This window comes from Pelobates fuscus, chromosome 2, assembly GCF_036172605.1.
Source record: "Pelobates fuscus isolate aPelFus1 chromosome 2, aPelFus1.pri, whole genome shotgun sequence".
Lineage (NCBI taxonomy): Eukaryota > Metazoa > Chordata > Amphibia > Anura > Pelobatidae > Pelobates > Pelobates fuscus.
In genome coordinates, this window is record NC_086318.1 from 392,700,916 (window position 1) to 392,721,607 (window position 20,692).

At 38.6% G+C, this 20,692-nt stretch overlaps 1 protein-coding gene across 1 annotated transcript in view; it reads right to left on the reverse strand.

Annotated features, from left to right (window-relative positions):
• The window catches only part of KCTD3 (potassium channel tetramerization domain containing 3), a 50,926-nt gene extending 32,240 nt beyond the window's left edge, over window positions 1-18,686 (reverse strand). Inside the window, exons 1-4 of the mRNA XM_063443829.1 lie at window positions 18,349-18,686; window positions 12,944-12,997; window positions 9,201-9,246; window positions 2,135-2,208 (exon numbers count right to left, since the gene is read on the reverse strand). Of these exons, the coding sequence (XP_063299899.1) occupies window positions 2,135-2,208; window positions 9,201-9,246; window positions 12,944-12,997; window positions 18,349-18,419 (245 nt within the window). The 5' untranslated portion in view covers window positions 18,420-18,686. The remainder of the gene's footprint in view (window positions 1-2,134; window positions 2,209-9,200; window positions 9,247-12,943; window positions 12,998-18,348) is intronic.
• Window positions 18,687-20,692: the final 2,006 nt, after the last annotated feature.

Sequence of the window (20,692 nt, forward strand, 5' to 3'; positions counted from 1 at the left end):
ATCCCCTTTCCCCCCAATGTCCAATTCAGGTCTTGTTCCCACAGTTCAGCGTATCAGAGGATGCCCTATTAGTTTTATTAAGTGTAGAGGTGTGTGTAGATCTTGGAGATCAACCCATTTTGGGGGGCTTCCTATGTGCATAGACTTTCGAATGTTGTTAGGGAAATCTGGGTAGCTTGTTTCGTGTTGCTACGAGCAGCAAAGTCTCTTAATTGAATAGATCTGAAGTGATCTCTTAAGGACAATCTTACCCTGTGTTGTAACTCATTGAATGGTATGAAGTAGTAGTTTTACGATAAGTAACCACACCTTTGCAGTCAGGCATAATCCAGGTCCCTGAAGTCTTTAGGGTTAATGCCAGGAGAAAAGGCTTGTGTTTTAGGTACGTGGTCGGAGAGGAGGTCAAGGAGAACTTTGCTCCAAAGTGGGGCACAAAGTGGGGTCCAAAATGCGAAGGGAGCTTAGGACTGCTGTACAATTAGTGTGTAGTATTGGGGTCTGTCCCCTTGGTACACTTATGTAAAATAGAGGGAGATCAGAAAGCAGCGAGTAGTGACTCCAGATCTACCTGCTTCCTTTGATCTGGAGGGGAATGTCACATGACTACTTGCGTCAACTGGGCAAATAGGTAATAGAGATATAGATGAGGTAGCCCCAGCCCACCTGCCTGTCTTGGCTGGTGTAAAACCCAACAGGCCACCATGTTCCTTTTTTTAGACCGAACTGGCAAAGACTGAAGTAGAAAGACCAATGTGAAGGGGGCGATATTCATTTTCACAAACTATTCTGGAGATATGGCTTGTCCACCCATATGTCTAGGTCTCTGAACAGGGCTCAGGAGAGTAATTATTTTCATATAGTGTGTTAGGCCTAGCTGTTGTGTAAATTCCAGGTATTTAAATGACTCCATAGTAAACCAGATGGGATAGGTAGACTTAATGAGTGCCATGCTTGCTTTGCCGAGGCATTTGTAAGGTTTAGTTTATAACCTGAGAGTGTGCCAAAAGTTTCGAGAGCAGAGTTCAAATACATGTTTGCACAATTTTCATTGTGCTGCCTGTCTGCGAGAGATTTTCATTTTTTTTTTGTGTAATATATTTGGTAGTATAACATTTACTACACAATAGACTTACATTTTTTTCCTCTTAACAGTTTAATATCTTCAAGGTAACAATATGTTTTATATCCACTTTATAAATAGAGAGGTGAAGTTGGAAATTACATTGTATGCACTTCGAGTGGTTAATACGCGTATATAATGGCAACTCTGCACTTTAGTAGGTGCCTGAAACACTTTTTATGTACTGTAAAACCTACGTAGTGTTTCTCTTACTGTGTCAATATTTTATATTAACTCTCCCACCTTTTTTCTTTTTTTAGAACACTTGTCAGTCAATTCTTTTACAATCAACTATCTTAGGTCATCTGTTAAAATTAATGGTCCCCCCTTATCTGTTAAACTTAGACATTGCACTAATCCTTACTTTTATTTCACTGTCGAAACAGTCCAATCCTTCCCCACTAAGGATTGGATGACTTTTGTTCAATCAAATGTTTTTCATGGACAAGATTTCAGGACACACGGGCGCATAAGCAGCAACTGGCACAATCTGACAATCAAGCACTTCTCTATAAACTGTTCAGTTGCTGCCTTTGACTATTTACCATTTTTATTTTTTGGTGATTTGTGTGTAAGTCTTTCTTATTTACAAAAACAGTAACTTGGTAACACAAACCCTTTAAACGCCCCAGTCCAAGAAACATGGAAGCTATTATCTGTATTTGCATTCAACAGTGTCGATTGATGTTATAATCTATTTCTAAGGGTTAGAAGTACTAAAGGATCACAGTAAAAATGGTGCAGTGTTATTCAACTTCACCATTCAACTATAATCGTTGACTTCTCTGAAACACAAAGGGGTTTATTAACACCAGCTAGGTAAGTTTATTAACCTCTAAAGTTCAATTTGAAAAAAAAAAAAAACCTTTGTGTCTTCAGTTTTCTTTTTCTTATTTTCCAATTTAAACCTTGCTGTCCAAGTTGCCATATCTCATTTTAAAATATGGAAAAACAACGGTCAAAGAATTTTAAATGAACATAATACAGAAAGAAGATTATTTTATTTCCCCTTACCTTAAATCAAGCTCCTTTGTTCGGAGAAAGTTTAAAATTGGTGCAAAAGCAGTTGGATCTCGATCAATAAATATCTGTTAAAATAAATAAATAAAAATGACCACAAGAAGAATTACAGTAAAATAAATAGCAAGAACTTACTGGTAGAAGTGTTAATTCCAAAAACACACGTCCCATTTCCCCATCACCAATAAACTTCCACTTACGTTTTCTTGAATATGCATTTTATAGAGCCAATTAAACTTAATAGACCTCTTAACATATTCATGAAAAAACACTTAAAACCTTAAGTAAAATGCAATATATTTCCAAATCATTATTGCCCCGTAAAGATTTTTTTCTTTTTTTTTTATCATTACACTGCAGAATGGAAGCACTATGTCAGTTTTGTCGCAGGAAGTGAGTATGAAGCATAAATATGAATTTGAGATAGGCCATATCTGCAATAGGATTACATTAAAGACGATCAAGAACACTAATATTTAATTAAAAATTAGACTCTGTTACTTAAACAAGGGCTTGACAAATTTGGTTTGAATCTAGGAGCCAGCTAAAAAAAAGTTAGGAGAGTATTTTCTTATTTTTTTTAACATCGCTTTATTTTCAACAACAAAAATACACTATAGTCACCAGAACCACTACAGCTTAATTTAGTGATTGTGGTGTCTATACCCTCTCCCTGCAGGCTTTTCAAGGTAAGTGCTGCATTTTCAGAGAAAATGCAGTGTTTATATTGCTGCCTAGTAATACCTCTAGTGGTAGTCACTCACGCAACCACTAGAGATGTTTCCTAGTCAGTACTGCACAGTGTGCAGCGTCTCCACGCTCTGCATGGAGGCGCTGAACATTCTCCATAGTGATGCATTCATTTTATTACATATCAAAAAGAAGATGTGGACGCGTGCAGCGTGGCGTTTTGCCATGCATGCACAAGAGCCTCCCAATGCTTTCCTATGAGAAAGCATTGGTTTGGCTGAGATCATCAAGACTGAGGATCTCGGCCATGAGCCGGGGCCACCCGTGGCAAGATAGGCACGACATGAAGAAAAAAAAAGGTAAGTAAAAACACCTAAATAATTAGTTTAACACTATAGTGCAGGAATAAAGGTTTGTAGACTAGAACCAAGAAGACTAGAACCAAACGTCATAGGCATTTAACTTATTATTCAGATAATAAATATATTCTGATGTGACACACCAGATGTTTTATGCAATGTATACGTTTTTTCACTTGGCTTTTTGTGGCCATGAACTTGCCTTGTATTTTTAGAATTAAAGCATCAATTCTCGCACATACTCACTGACAGACATAAACATACACACAAATATTTTTTTAATTTTAATTTAAGTCCACCCAGCCTCCCTGCCTTTGGGAGAGTTGGAGTGGATCTGATCCAGTCATCTTCAAGCTCTTCTTGCTCTGCTCCCTCGCGCATTGTTTAGAGATGCCGGAATAGCGTCATACCCCAGTATCACAGCAGGGCATGCAAGGCAGCAGCATTACTGCTACCCTGCCACCTGCCTCCACTGCTCACAGCCCCCCAACTAAGGAGGTGGCCAGTGTTGAAAATGCTGACAAACACCCACGTGCAACGACAAACTTTCTAGTTGCCATAGCAACCTGATGCCTGGGCTTTGTCGAACCCTGAGTAAACCTAAATTCTATTATTTCATAGCCAAAAAAAAACCACAAAGAAAATAAATGTTGAAATTATACATTTTTTAATGTATTATAAAAAAAGTAACATATCGAGATAAGTAATGTTAATTCTTTAATACCAGTTAAAAGCAGGTTGATATTTCACCATTGCTATGTAACATTGTATTTCACTGATGCATACAATTTGCTATTGTTAAACTATAAACTATATTTGCTATTGTTAAACTATAAACTATATTGTTTGTAGGTTTTATGTAATGGAAGATTCAATGGAGCTTATGTACCAAACATTACATTGGGTCTATAGCAATGATGGCTAGCCTATGATGCCAGTGCACAGCATAGGGGTACATGCACTGTTTTAGCATGCATCAGCGATCAAAACAATCACAAGCCAGTTTGTTTAAAGACACTATTGCTGATAGCAGAGGGAGGTTCATCTCATTACAGTGAAAGTTCTCCAATATGAATCAACTATTACTCAATCATTTTTATTTATATAGTACCAATATTCAACAGCATTTTACAGTTTTGCATTCGGAATATAAAAAAAACAGATACATTAGTTTCATCAGAAGTATATGGAGTAAAAGGCAATACTGAAAAAAACTTCCAATCTAGAGGACAGGGAGTAAAATAAAATGGAAGCACAATAGGGCAGAAGGTAGGTGATACCATGCATGATGGCTAGTAAAATGTATGGAAAATAAAATATGTGGAAAAAGGAGGGCAGTGGAAATATGAGAGCGGCAACCTGCTTCTAGCAAGCCTATCCCATTGTAAAACCCATAATAAAAAGAATATGCATTGTAAGGGTTAATAAAATAGACTCTGGTTTATATAGTTCTATCATTTCTACCAAAGGATATACGTACAATGACAGTAATTTAGAACATTTTAGCTCTAAGCAGCAATTCTTATAATTACCACTAGATGGTGCAGTAGACAATAAAACCAAGCAGTATGATGAAACAGATTATACAATAGACTCAGATAAGCAATTATAAAGCCTTACTAAAAATCTGATGGGAAACATTTTGATTAGTCAGCACTAGCATTCAAAAACCATCTGTCCTTTAGTTTCTGAAAGACTGAAATGTGTAATTCTAGAACGTACACAATCCTTCATTAATCTACAATAAAAAGTTCTATTTGTGAATATGCGCAAGATTATTCCCAATTAAAAACATTAGAGCGAAAAATTTAGCCTGAAAGAGGAATAACTTTTAAAGTGATGGTGCATTACAATTAGTTGTGCTTTTATGTTTTTTGTTTTTTTGGGGGGTAGGGAGCAGTCTTATATCTAGAGACCGAATAAATGGGTAAAAGGTCCAATTTTTGTCTGCATGTGGCCTGTGACTGTGAATGCAGGGAGTCCAGGAAGATGCATGACTATGTATAGCACCTGAGAAAGGACATGTAGCATAATGACTGGAATGCACTGGAGGTGCAATTTAAATTTGCATTTCACCTTGCAACATGTCAGTTTACCATGTGAGGGAAGCAGAAACTACCACCACCGAAAACAGATTTTGATTTGAAATTTAGACTTTTGATTTATTTGCACCTTTCAAAGCCATGTTTGTCCTGCACATTATATTAAAGCAGCAGTGTCATTTGTGAGATTTTCACAAATATAATCTTTCTGAAAAACCTGAAAGAAAGCTTTAGCATTACACTGACATATAAAGCAAAACGGCAAAAAAATGCTGGAACTTTAACAGTTGTCACTGCTGTCTGACAGCTGATGAGCTGATGTGAAATGGCTTTATACTTTTTGTGCATTAAATGTCTATGGCCCTGCCCCTCACTGCGCTGCAACATTTACTTAAGATCCTGCACTTTTACATAGACCATTATTTTTTTTACTTTTGCAAATGTATGACAGTACACTAGAGACACAGTTCCTGTTAGATTAAACCTCTAGGTTCTAAAAACCAATAAAGAAGGTAGTGGAGAGAGGAGAGATGATCAGTTAAGATCCCTCTCTCTGTCACTGTAACAAGTGACAGTTACAAAATACATAAAAAAAAGTTGATAAACACTGGCTTAAAGATGAGTCTATATATTTACAATGCCCACTGAATGGGACAGCAAGGTAGGAAAAGAAGGGACTTCTTCCTCTCTCAGTGTTACATTATTATTTTTTTGTTTCTTGGCAAGCCAGAAGCCATATCACATATACATTTCTCTCGTATAGTTAAAAAAGTCAAGTTATTCATATTCTTTGGAAGATCTGGTAAAAGTCTTTACAGATAATTTTTGTGTTTCTGCCAAAAAATGCCATGCAAGAGGATGCCATTTTTAATAGCCATCACTCCGAATGGCTGATAGGAAAAGTCGAAGCAGGAATGTTGGAAATAAACCAATATTCAGGTTCTGCCATCTCTAAAAGCAAAATAACATGGAAGATGTACTTACTAATCCTGGACGGCCTCCACCTTTAGCTTCCCAAATTGTAGTAAACAAATGAAAGAATCCTTAGTCCGAACTGTGCTGGTAATGGAGTATATTCAACCTATAATACTGACGAGGGCTCCACAAATACCTCCCAAAAGGTCAAAACATGGCCAGTTCAGTTTCGCAAGTGAATAAACTTTAATTCCAGTATAATTTGGAGTAAGGATTCTTTGATTTGTGTGTGTAGTTTTTTTTTTTTACTATATCCAAAGGCATGAATGCAACCACAATTCCAATGCAACCTAAAGGTAGCTCGTAATAAAGAATCCTTCTATGGATAGAGTGATACTAAACAAAAGGAAATCCTTTAACCCCTTAAGACCGCAGCCAAATGTACAAGTTGTGATCAAAACAAAACCTGGCATTTGCGCTATTTGTCTGTCCAACCGTAATTCACCTCTTTCATATTAAATGCACCCACACTTATTATATATAATTTTATTCAGGGGAAACAGGGCTTTCGTTTAACATCAAATATTTAGGTATAAAACATAATTTAATATGAAAAAAATATAAAAAAATGGGAGAAAATAAGAAGTTTTAAAAATGTTTTAGTTCTACGTGACATTTTAACTGTGAATGTCAAAATACTGTTTGCTTTTACTGCAATAACATACACATATTTGTATTCAGCGATGTCTCACATGTAAAACAGTACCCCCTATGTACAGGTTTTTTATGGTGTTTTGGGAAGTTACAGGGTCAAATATAGCATGTTACATATTTCATTTTTTTCACATTGAAATTCGCCAGATTGGTTACGTTGCCTTTGAGACCATATGATAGCCCAGGAATAAGAATTACCCCCATGATGGCATACCATTTGCAAAAGTAGACAACCCAAGGTATTGCAAATGGAGTATGCCCAGTCTTTTTAAGTAGCCACTTGGTCACAAACACTGGCCAAAGTTAGTGTTAATATTTAAAAATGCAAAAAACTAATTTGAATGCAAATTTTGGCCAGTGTTTGTGACTAAGTGGCTACTAAAAAAAACTGAACATACCCTATTTGCAATACCCTGGGTTGTCTACTATTGCAAATGGTATGCCATCATGGGGGTAATTTTCATTCCTGGGCTACCGTACGGTCTCAAAGGCAACCTGGCGAATTTTAATGTGAAAAAACTGAAATGCAAGTTTTATATTTGACTCTGTAACTTTTGAAAACACCATAAAACCTGTACATGAGGGGTACTGTTATACTCGGGAGACTTTGCTGAACACAAATATTAGTGTTTCAAAACAGTCGAACGTATCACAACAATTATATCGTCAGTGTAAGTGCCATTTGTGTGTGAAAAATGCAAAAAATGTCACGACGATATCGCCGTTGTAATACATTTTACTGTTTTGAAACACTAATATTTGTGTTCAGCGAAGTCTTCAGAGTAAAACAGTACCCCCCCCCATGTACAGGTTTTATGGTGTCTTGGAAAGTTACAGGGTTAAATATAGTGCTAGAAAATTAAATTCCCTGAACTTTCGGCCTGGGTTGTCAGGCAGGTCCTGCAAATTGTAATTAATAAAATGACCTAATTATGTAAAATGATTACATAAATATATACGTAGAATTATTATATATATATATATATGCATATAATTTTTTTAAATTATTTTTATTTATATATACGTATATACTTATGTATATAGATATATATTATTTCGTTCTACATGTATTTTGATATCAATATATATATATATATATTAATTTTAAAATACAGTTAGAACGAAATTACGCATGTATATATATTTATCTATTTATTTTTTATTATATATAAATATATATATAATGAAAATTATATATATATATTTAATCAATATCATTGTACATGTATTTTTGATATATATATAATTATGTATATATTAATATTAAAATACACGTAGACAGTGTATGTATATTTATGTGTGTATATAAATATACTTAGATCATATATATATATACATATATATATATGATCTAAGTATATAATTTATTTTTACACTGATTTAACATGGTTTTTTTTTTTTTTCCAGGCAGCAGGGGGAGTACCTGTCATTACAGGCACTCCCCCTGCTGGCATTGACATGGACGGCTATGCCGTCCATGTGATCGCGAGGTCCTCGCAAGGACCTCGCGATCACATGGCCCAGGGGGGCCGAAGAGGACGGAGGGGGACTCCCTGGGCTCCCAGGTAAGTCCCCATACCGCGATCGCCGGCGACCGGGTAAGTACAAAAGATCGCAGGGCGTTCTATGCCGCCCTGCGGCGTTTAGAGCCACCAAAATAGGGACGGCATAGAACGCCCTGCGGTCTTAAGGGGTTAAAGGAACATTATAGTGTCAGGAATACAAACATGTATTGCTGACACTAAAGTCCTAAAAAAGCTGTTTCGGTGTCTGACCCCCCATTAACAAGGTGATTTTACTCACTTTATTTCCAGCGTAACACCGGTCTTGTAGCAGCTGGCCCCGCCTCCTTGGCTGAGATCATCAAATTTGACGATCTCAACTAATTTACCATAGGAAAGCATTGGGAGGTTATTGTGCATGCATGGCAAAATGCACTGCTGTGCCAGTCAGCATCTTCTCATAGAGATGCATTGAATCAATGCATCTCTATGGGGAGCGTTCAGCATCTCCAGTGGCACCTCTAGTGGCTGTCTGAGTGACTGTCACGAGAGGTGTTCCTGGGCAGTAGTGTACACATTGCCTTTTCTCAGCGACATGCTGTAGACACCAGAACAACATTAGGTTGTGGTTCTGGTGACTATAGTTTACCTTTACACTCACACATTATTAATGAGTTACTTTAAGCACCGTAAGCACTTTAGGGAAAACTATGTAGGTGAAACTTAGCCATTGAAAGGACCACCTCGTACAACAGAGAAGTCACTTATCCAATCATGCCAGAAATATTAACTCTAGGTATCATACGAGATATCAATACTGGTAAAAACAAAAACTTACAGCTCCAGTTTCATCCCGTAGTGTTGAAATTCTTCCGCTTAGCAGACTGCAAAAACACAAAATCTTAATATTGTACGTTTACATTCTAAATCTTTAGTATCATAATACACATATATTAGATTTTCTAAGGATACTCTAACAGTAGTAATATTAAAGATGGAGAAATATCAATTAAGTACTGAGGGCAAAATATCATAACAGGTTTAGTTAACTTAGTAAACTTTTCTCAAGAAGGAGAATCAAAGTTTTAAAGCAGCATTTTGGATTTAACTAAATCACTAGTTATTTCATGTACGACAATATTAGCTAACTTGGGCCTCAATTTACTATTGTTGAATAAGCTTTTTAAATGATTTTATATTTTTGTATAAGCTTTAAAAATGCTTTTTCAAAATATCTTGTGGATAAAAATATATAAATATAACAAAATTAAAATATTTTTCATAATATTTAATCATTTTAAAAGTCCGTCCAAAAAATATTAAATCACTAGGATATCTTATCCAAAAATAGTAAAATTGAGGCCTTAATCATACTGAAGGGTGAAAAGCGTGATGTAGTCTGTTGGGAACCAAACCTGGCTTAGCTATTTTATATGCTTTAACTATCTCACTGGGTATTCCACATACCATACAACATATGTACAGTGGCTAATTAAATAGTTTTTTTTTAATATAGTTAGAATTACTAATGTTCTAGATTTTTGTTAGAGTGTGAACAATAAGGTGAACATTTTTTTTTTACACAATATACAACCAATGGATCTGTGTCTGCAGTGGGAAATAATTAAATTGGTTGTATCCCTTCTCAGGACCATTAAATGAGTGCAAATGGGTTGGGCAATAACATCTACACGCCAACAGAAAATATTTAGGGACTACTTTGTCTTATGTATTTTTCCAACGATTGACAAATGTGACAAAAGAGTGGAGTCTAACTAAGCACCACTTCCTTTATCACAGAAAATTGTCCAACGGAAGTGGAGCCAAGTGGGCATGACAAGACAGTCTTGGAGTGGGAGAAAAGGTGACTAAAATCACCTTTCCCATGTGATCGGTGGGAAGCTAAACAGTTAAAGAGGCACTATAGGCTCCCAGACCACTTCAGCTCATTGAAGTGGTCTGGGTGCAGTGTCCCTATTGCACCTAGTGCGGCAATGTAAAGCACTGCAGTCCCAGAGAAACTGCAATGTTTACATTGCAGCACTAAGTCTGCCTCCAGTGGCTGTCTCCCAGGGTCAAATATAGCACGTTACATTTGAAATTGAAATTCGCCAGATTGGTTACGTTGCCTTTGGGACTGTATAGTAGCCCAGGAATAAAATGTACACCCATAATGGCATACCAGTTGCAATAGTAGACGAGCCAAGGTATTGCAAATGGGGTATGTCCAGTCTTTTTTAGTAGCCATTTGGTCACAAACACTGGCCAAAGTTAGCGTTAGTATTTGTTTGTGTGTGAAAAATGCAAAAAACGCCAATTTTGGCCAGTGTTTGTGACTAAGTGGCTACTAAAAAAGACTGGACATAACCTGTTTGCAATACATTGGGTTGTCTACTATTGCAAATGGTATGCCATCATAGGGGTAATTATCATTCTTGGGCTACCATAGGGTCTCAAAGGCAACGTAACCAATCTGGCGAATTTTAATGTGAAAAAAATGAAACACAAGCCTTATATTTGACGCTGTAACTTTTGAAAACACCATAAAACCTGTACATGAGGGGTACTGTTGTACTCGGGAGACTTCGCTGAACACAAATATTTGTGTTTCAAAACAGTAAAAAGTATCGCAGCAATAATATCGTCCGTGTAAGTGCTGTTTGTGCGTGAAAAATGCAAAAAACGTCACTTTTACTGGCGATATCATCGTTGTAATACATTTTACTGTTTTGAAACACTAATATTTGTGTTCAGCGAAGTCTCCCGAGTAGAACAGTACCCCCCATGTACAGGTTTTCTGGTGTCTTGGAAAGTTATAGGGTTAAATATAGTGCTAGCAAATTAAATTCCCTTTACTTTCGGCATGGGTTGTCAGGCAGGTCCCGCTAATTGTAATTAATTGGGATACCTAATTATGTAAAAATATTACATAAATATATGTGTAGAATTAATATATGTATATATATATATATATATACGTATGTGTATATATATGTGCATATATATATATAATTTTTTTTACATATTTTTATTTATATATACATATATATATATAGTGATATACAAGTATATATTTATGTATATAGATATATATATTGTTTTGTTCTACGTGTATTTTGGTATAAATATATATATATATATATATATATATATATTAATATCACAATACAGTTAGAACGAAATAACACATCTATATCTTTTTTAATTATTTATTTTTAATTATTAAAAAAAAAATTTGACGTATGTACATATTTTTTTTATATAATATATTTACATTTATATATAACAATTATATATATATATATTTAATCAGTATCAGTCTACGTGTAATTTGATATTAATATATATATATATATATATATATATATATATATATATAATTATATATATATTAATAGTAAAATACACCTAGACAGTGTATGTGTGTGTATGTATATATATATATACTTAGATCATATATATATATATATATATATATATATATATATATATATATATATATATATATATACACACACAGACACATCTATCTAAGTATATTATTATTTTTTTTTTACACTTATTTTAATTAATTTTATTTTATTTCCAGCCAGCATTACAGTTAGTCCCCCTGCTGGCAATGCCTAAGCCAGCTAACCCGGCCATGTGGATGCCCCCAGGAGGACGGACGTGCCGCTTAAAATAGGGCGTAATAGTACGCCCTCCGGTCTTAAAGGGTTAATAAAAACATGTTTTGAAAAATTTATAATTACAAGAAGACTCATAGTGTCTTTCAGTGAAGTGTGAATTCAAAGTGAATTTTAAATTGTAGTCCAAAGTAGCCAAACCGAAGCATATTTAAAGCAGCACTATAGGGTCAAGAACACAAACATGTATTCCTGACCCTATAGGGTTAAACCCACCATCTAGCCACCCTGGTCCCCTCATGCCTCCCTAAAAATAGTTAAATCTTACTTGTATTCAAGCCTGAAGCTGTAACTCTGCATGCGGTTTGCTTCAAAAAAACAAGCTGTCTGCTGACATCATCAGAAGTGGTGGCCTGACCCAATCACAATGCGTCCCCATAGGATTGGCTGAGACTGACCAATATGCATTTTTTTCATTGGGAGTCTATATAAAAATAGCTTGCAAAAGGGGCAGAGCCAGCACAATTCAAACACAGCACTGGCCAATCAGCATCTCCTCATAGAGATGAATTGAATCAATGAATCTCTATGAGGAAAGTTCAGTGTCTGCATGCAGAGGGAGGAGACACTGAATGTTTGGATGCATTTTAGGCAGCCATGACCCAGGAAGGATCTCTAACAGCTATCTGAGGAGTGGCCTGTGAAGTTATCACTAGGCTGTAATGTAAACACTGCATTTTCTCTGAAAATACAGTGTTTACAGCAAAAAGCCTGAAGGTAATGATTCTACTCACCAGAACAAATCCAATAAGCTGTAGTTGTTCTGGTGACTATAGTGTCCCTTTAATATGAAAATCCTGTTGAATTCTCACTATAGTGAATGACTTTGTAATTTATTTTTTTAATAGCACCCCATCTCAACAATGTAAAAATGTAGTCACGCAGTTTAACTAACCTGGAAAAGAAAGAGTCGGGAATCCACATTAGTGTTTGCCTTGATGTACTGAACCTGAAAAAACACAAAATAAAATTGTTGTTTAGACACAGACTGCAGCAGCAAATGTGTACTATAAAATAATTATTGCTTGGAGCAATAAATGTAAAAAAAATAAACAACTTTCATAACTTCCTACTGAATTTGAACTCTTGTGTTCCTTTATATACACAACTAAATCATTCTAATACAATACTATGCCCTGGATATTTGTAAATAAATGAGAAAAGTAGAGTTTATATTGGCTCAAGACAATACATTTTGCAATCCCTACACCACTAGCTCCGGTCAGAAAGCCACTAGGGGCTTCACACTATAATAGATTTAATAATTAGTACCGTATATAAGCAATGAGATTTATGGTGTCCACATCTCAAACGAGAGTAGCGTGCTAGTTCAACAATATATCATATACACTGGCCCTTATAGAGGGGGAGAGTCAGTACTCCATGAGACACAGAAGGAGACAAGAAATAAAAATAGTAATATTGCTTTAAAAAAATTACATGTTTTATGTGTCTGGATTTTTTAAAAATCATTGTAAACTAAGATTATATAAATGTGTGTATAAAGGAAAAATTATTTCAATAAAGAGAAATTTAAACTAAACAAATGATATGCGATATACACTGAAAACATGAAAACGCACATATGAGACTATTTGTTTTGCAGTGATTAATTTTGTTCATCCAAACTCTGAATTACTTAAAGAGACACCTCTGCTCAAAAAAAAAGAAAGTGAAAGTGAAAATGAAAACATGCATGCATTCAAATATGCATTTATTTCATTGGGAGTCTATATAAAATAGCTTGCAAAAGCTGCAGATATCTTGTCTGTAGCCTTTGCAAACCCTTCCCCTTTTTCCCAACCCAGACTTTCTGTGCATGTCGTATTACAGGCTTCGCAATGCAGCTCAGTGAGAAGTTTTTGCAAGTTAAGCACTCGGAGGGGGGAGGGAGAGAGGCTAAGGATGTAGTAAGTTGGAGAAATTCTGAGAGAGTGTATAGCTAGGATATGCAAAAGGCTGCAGGTGCAATTACCCTGGCCCACATCAATGGAATTAAGCAAACCACTGAAAGTGATTTGGTTGCAATTTGGCGGTTTGTGCAAACAGGGCTGAAATTTATTTGCCTTTTGTGAATAGAATGAACAATTATGCATGCATAAGTATATGGGAGCATTTGCTTCAGCATGGTCCTAAAGGCTGGCTCTTTACCAGGCAGGCCCATTACTATTGATGTGGTTCACCTAGTCCTCATTCCATGGGTCTCATGTTGGGAGGTGTGGCATATGGCCATTAAGCCTTGTTCTGCATTGTTATGAATCATTATAGTTTCACTCTGATAGTAATGTTCACATAGAGAGCAAAGTTCTGCAAGCAATTAAAGGAGAGCAAAATCAGACAGTGTATATTACACTTGTTTATCTTGAATGTGTATCCCAGACACTTCTTTTTATTGCAAATGCCAATAAAGAGACACTAAGCTTTTGAAGTTTTTCCCTCTGTCCTTCCTTATTGTGTATATGTTTGTTGAGTGTCGGCTGGCTGTAATGTGTGTGGTGTGTGACGGGTGCATATAATGTGTGTAGTGTTTGCGGTGTATGCTGGTTGTTTGAAATGCATACAGTGTGTACTAACTGCATATGACTTGTGTAGTGTGCGGTGTATGCTGGCTGTATGAAATGAATATAGTGTGTACTAACTGCATGTGGTGTGTGTAATGTGTGCGGTGTATGCTGGCTGTATGAAATGCATACAGTGTGTACTAACTGCATGTGATGTGTGTAGTGTGTGCGGTGTATGCTGGCTGTATGAAATGTATACGGTGTGTACTAAAAGCATTTAATGTGTCTGTAGTGCGCTTGTCGTATAACGTGTGTGGTTTGTGCTGGCTGCATATAGTGTGCGTTTGTGTTGCGTGCTAACTATATGTAGTGTGTGGGTACTTTCTGTTGCTTGCCCCTTCCTACTTAGCTGTCCTGGTGGATTTTTCAGGCTCTCTGGTTGTCCTGCTGGGCGTCATATTCCCTAGAAGTCTAAAATGTAAAGAGAGGCGAATGCAGATTTCAGGAATAGCTCTTTTGCAGTTTGCTGTCAGTCAGAAAGCATGCTGGGAATCCTGGAAACTGCACTCAGACTCATAAGAGCGATAACCGAGGTCTGCACCCACTAGAGATGCAGACATCACACTCCCTGCCATGAACTTGTCTCCGTATAGCCGTCTTGCTGCTTGCCTGTGGCAGAGCTAATGGTTAAAAATAAATATGGATGCCCAGCACCTGAAATACATGTTTCGGGCATCAGGCGATACAAAGTCCACATCGCTCAACCAAATAATTTTCTTCTCTATGTGTTTGAACACTTCTCTGGGTTGTCAATCAGCCCACCAGTAAACTCTCTTAACATCTAGCAAAATAAGTTTTGTGCAACTTCTGTGTCTGGCAACAGTATTTACAGCATGCTAACCCCAGACAAGATGGCAGGCTCTCTCTTACACTGCCAGTAATGGCTCAGTACGAACAATAGCAGCAGAAACAGATTTATTCAGCAGTGGTGGAATGGTATACTTATGAACTGCATTGAAATTATTCCTGCCCCATATGATAAGTCCCTAAAAATGTATAGAATGGCCATCCTGTTGCTCTGATGTAATGTCACTTGGCACCCCAGCTGTCCTGGGAATTACTTCACCTTAATGTTTGCCATATCAACTACTATAAAGTAGAGATTCATTTCTTTTAGCAGCCCAGCTGTTACACACTGATTTCTTCCCCCATATGTTCTGCAAGGCACATATAAACCTATTTCTAAATATGTTTTTCTCCTAATCAATACATTTGCTAGCAAAGCTGCCAGCACAATGTATAGACAGAATCTTATGAGCATACGTTGTTTGGGGCATGACAGGTCCTGTTATGACGTAAAATGTTTAATTTCCTTGTTGTTTGTCCACAATTCCTGCTGTAGTGAATAACTCTAAAAGGGTTTACAGGTAATTTGAGGTGAACTGAAAGCAAATACAAGGATAGAAATAGTCTGTTTGACAAAAGTACTGTAGTTAACAATTTAAGAATGTTTCAGACTAGGGTATTTTAGGGCTAAATGTTGTCACTTGGTTTTCGCCACAGTATAATTACCTTCACTGTTTAGTGAATAAGTCCTAGCACATTTTACAGGGTGCTCAGTCTGTGCAAATTCTGTAATTTCCATTATTTTATCAGGGTTTTTTTTTTGCCTATGAAGGGGGTTATGTGTTCTAATTGGTAACATTAACCCCTTAATTTTAAAATATGGAGCACGGTAATCAAACCATAACTAAAATGCTAAAACACAGTAAAATCTCTAAGTCAGAAAGGACTAATAGAGTGCCCTTTACTCTTCTACTCTGGCAGGCTGGGCATCATGGGAAATGTAGTTTATAACAGCTGGGGTCCCACAGGCCAGTTCCATTCCTTCCTATGATATTAGTGTGTTTATTTGGAGAGCTCAAATATAGAGCCCTGATAAACTGACAGGGAGGGCATTATGGGAAATGTAGTTTATAACAGCTGGGGTCCCACAGGCCAGTCCCCATTCCTTCCTATGATATTAAAGTGTTTATTTGGAGAGCTCCCCCATCGAGCCCTGATATACTGACAGGGAGGGCATTATGGGAAATGTAGTTTAAAACAGCTGGGGTCCACAGGCCAGACCCCATTCCTCCCTATGATATCAAAGTGTTTATTTGGAGAGCTCCCATATCGAGCCCTGATATACTGACAGGGAGGGCATTATGGGAAATGTAGTTTATAACAGCTGGGGTCCCACAGGCCAGTCTCCATCCCTTCCTATGATATTAAAGTGTTTATTTGGAGAGCTCCGATATAGAGCCCTGATATACTGACAGGGAGGTCATTATGGGAAATGTAGTTTATAATAGCTGGGGTCCCACAAGCCAGTCCCCATTCCTTCCTATGACATTAAAGTTTTTATTTGGAGAGCTCCCATATAGAGCCCTGATATACTGACAGGGAGGTCATTATGGGAAATGTAGTTTATAATAGCTGGGGTCCCACAGGCCAGTCCCCATTCCTTCCTATGATATTAAAGTGTTTATTTGGAGAGCTCCCATATAGAGCCCTGATATACTGACAGGGAGGTCATTATGGGAAATGTAGTTTATAATAGCTGGGGTCCCACAGGCCAGTCCCCATTCCTTCCTATGACATTAAAGTTTTTATTTGGAGAGCGCCCATATAGAGCCCTGATATACTGGCAGGCTGGGCATTATGGGAAATGTAGTTTATAATAGCTGAGGTCCCACAGGCCAGTCTCCATCCCTTCCTATGATATTAAAGTGTTTATTTGGAGAGCTCCCATATAGAGCCCTGATATACTGACAGGGAGGGCATTATGGGAAATGTAGTTTATAATAGCTGGGGTCCCACAGGCCAGTCCCCATTCCTTCCTATGATATTAAAGTGTTTATTTGGAGAGCTCCCATATAGAGCCCTGATATACTGACAGGGAGGTCATTATGGGAAATGTAGTTTATAATAGCTGGGGTCCCACAGGCCAGTCCCCATTCCTTCCTATGATATTAAAGTGTTTATTTGGAGAGCTCCCATATAGAGCCCTGATATACTGACAGGGAGGTCATTATGGGAAATGTAGTTTATAATAGCTGGGGTCCCACAGGCCAGTCCCCATTCCTTCCTATGACATTAAAGTTTTTATTTGGAGAGCGCCCATATAGAGCCCTGATATACTGGCAGGCTGGGCATTATGGGAAATGTAGTTTATAATAGCTGAGGTCCCACAGGCCAGTCTCCATCCCTTCCTATGATATTAAAGTGTTTATTTGGAGAGCTCCCATATAGAGCCCTGATATACTGACAGGGAGGGCATTATGGGAAATGTAGTTTATAATAGCTGGGGTCCCACAGGCCAGTCCCCATTCCTTCCTATGATATTAAAGTGTTTATTTGGAGAGCTCCCATATAGAGCCCTGATATACTGACAGGGAGGTCATTATGGGAAATGTAGTTTATAATAGCTGGGGTCCCACAGGCCAGTCCCCATTCCTTCCTATGACATTAAAGTTTTTATTTGGAGAGCGCCCATATAGAGCCCTGATATACTGGCAGGCTGGGCATTATGGGAAATGTAGTTTATAATAGCTGAGGTCCCACAGGCCAGTCTCCATCCCTTCCTATGATATTAAAGTGTTTATTTGGAGAGCTCCCATATAGAGCCCTGATATACTGACAGGGAGGGCATTATGGGAAATGTAGTTTATAATAGCTGGGGTCCCACAGGCCAGTCCCCATTCCTTCCTATGACATTAAAGTGTTTATTTGGAGCGGAGCAGCCAGCCCGGTATACCTGGTCCCCCCGACATTGAGCTGGATGATCTCCCCGGTGCCCGGGTTGAAGCTGTTGCAGTTCCCGGCCATGCCAGCGGCGGCCTGCGGTCTGTCCCGGGCTCCCCGCGCCTGTCAGGGCGCTGCTCAGTCACTGCCGTCCATGGAGGGTCAGGGGGGCGGTGGGGTGCCGGCGCTCTCCCGGCCTGTCTCCTACAGGCCCGGTAGGGCCGCGCAGGGCTGAGGGGGGCTCTCCTGCCAGCTCGGTGACCCGGTGGGAGGGTGACAGAAGCCGCTTCCCATTGATCCGGGCTGGGCTGCGTCAGTCACGGCCTAGGCCTCAGCGCTCGGCCCACCGTATCCATGGCAACCACCCATGAAGGATCGCTGGCTGCTGATTGGCTGCTGATTGGCTGGAGGCAGGGAGGCAGGGAAGGAGGATAGACAGAGCTGGGAGCACTAACATCTGGGGATACAGGCAGGGATGGGAAGCCTTTTAGCATCCTCAGCTGTGCTTCATGGGGAATGTAGTCCACAGCAGCTGGAGAACCAAAGCTTGGACATCAATGGGATATAACAATCATGACATGAATTATTATTATTATGGTATCAGCACTTAGAGGTACCTCCAAGGATCCCTGTTGTAGGATGGACAGTTTTGCCGACGAGGCCTAATGAAGGACAATCAGTTCCGTCTTATTTGGGCCTCGTCAGGAAGGTGTAGCTAATATCCCTGTAAATAGGGAGAGCCCAAGTTAATGCATTGCAAAAAAATACAGAACATTAAAACTATGAGAGCTGACAAGAGCTCAGAGAACAATTGAAGACTAGGGGAGAGTCTGATGGCGGTAGGCAGGCTATTCCATAGGAAAGGAGCCGCCTGCGAGAAGTCCTGCAAGTGCGAGTTGGCCGTATAGGTGCGAGTAGCGGTCAGGAGGTGGTCACGGCAGATCGGAGGGAACTAGGAGGGGCATACCTATGGATCAGTGAAGACATATAAGAGGGGCTAGAATTGTTCAGTGCTTTATATGTATGGGTTAGCACTTTGAATTGACTCCTATAGGATACAGGGAGCCAATGTAAGGACTGGCAGAGGGGCGAGGTGTGAGAGGACAGACTAGAGAGGAAAATCAGTCGAACTGCAGCATTCATTACCGACTGTAGCGGGGCAATACAGTTTTTGGGGAGACCAATCAGGAGAGGGTTATAGTAATCCATGCGGGAAATTACTAGAGCATGGACAAGGAGCATCCGTGTTTCAGCACATCCCACAGATGCTCAATTGGATTGAGATCTGGGGAATTTGAAGTCCAAGGCAACACTTTAAACTCTTTGTTCTGTTCCTCAAACAATTCCTGAACAATTTGTGCAGTTGGCAGGGTGCATTATCCTGGTAAAAGATGCCACTGCTATCCGGGTACACCATTGCCATTGGCCTGGAACAGTCTCTATGTAGGTGGTATGTGTCAACGTAACATCCACATGAATGCCAGGAGCCAAGGTTCCCAGCAGAACATTGCCCAGAGAATAAAACTGTGCCGTCTGACTTCCTTCTTCCTATAGTGCATCTTGTTGCATCTTTTTCCCCAGATAAGTGACACACGGCTATCCACTTGATGTAAAATAAAACGTGATTCATCAGATCAAGAAACCGACTCCCATTTCTTCATGGTCCATTCTGACCACATACCCACTGTGCATAGAGGTGTATCATCTACACCTCGCTAACAAGGCCTAAGGAAAGATGAAACAATCAGTTGTTGCTTATCTTGTGCAGTGGGCATTCGCCTGAATTTTGAATTACCTCAAAGGAAATATTTAAGGATTGGATATACTCTTTGGTACACACTCACTGATGCACACTGCATACTCACATCCACTGAAACATACATACACACATAGAGATTGATGCACAAAGACACACACACACTGACACACACCGAACCATATATATATAAACATTGAACTACACACACAGAGACTGACCCACATTTAAAAATACACACACTTACTGTCACACACAAATAGTAACCCATACAGGCATTGGCTGACCTAAACATGAACCATACACACGCACACACTAACTGATCCATATACAGACAGCAACTAATACACACACTCTGACCCATACAGAGTGCACACTCACCAGCAGCTGCTTCGTTGTCTTACTTGGCCAGTGTTGTGACTGATCTCCCCTGAAGCCCCTCATGTTCTTTACCTTGTGTACATAACTGAACTCCCTGCACCACTTCCTCATCCCACCCTTTGCTCCTAACCACCTCCCTCCATACTTTTTTAAATTTTGTGTTTACAAAAAAGTCTCCGTCCCCCGCCACTCCCTCTGTCTCCCTCCCCGGTGCGCACAC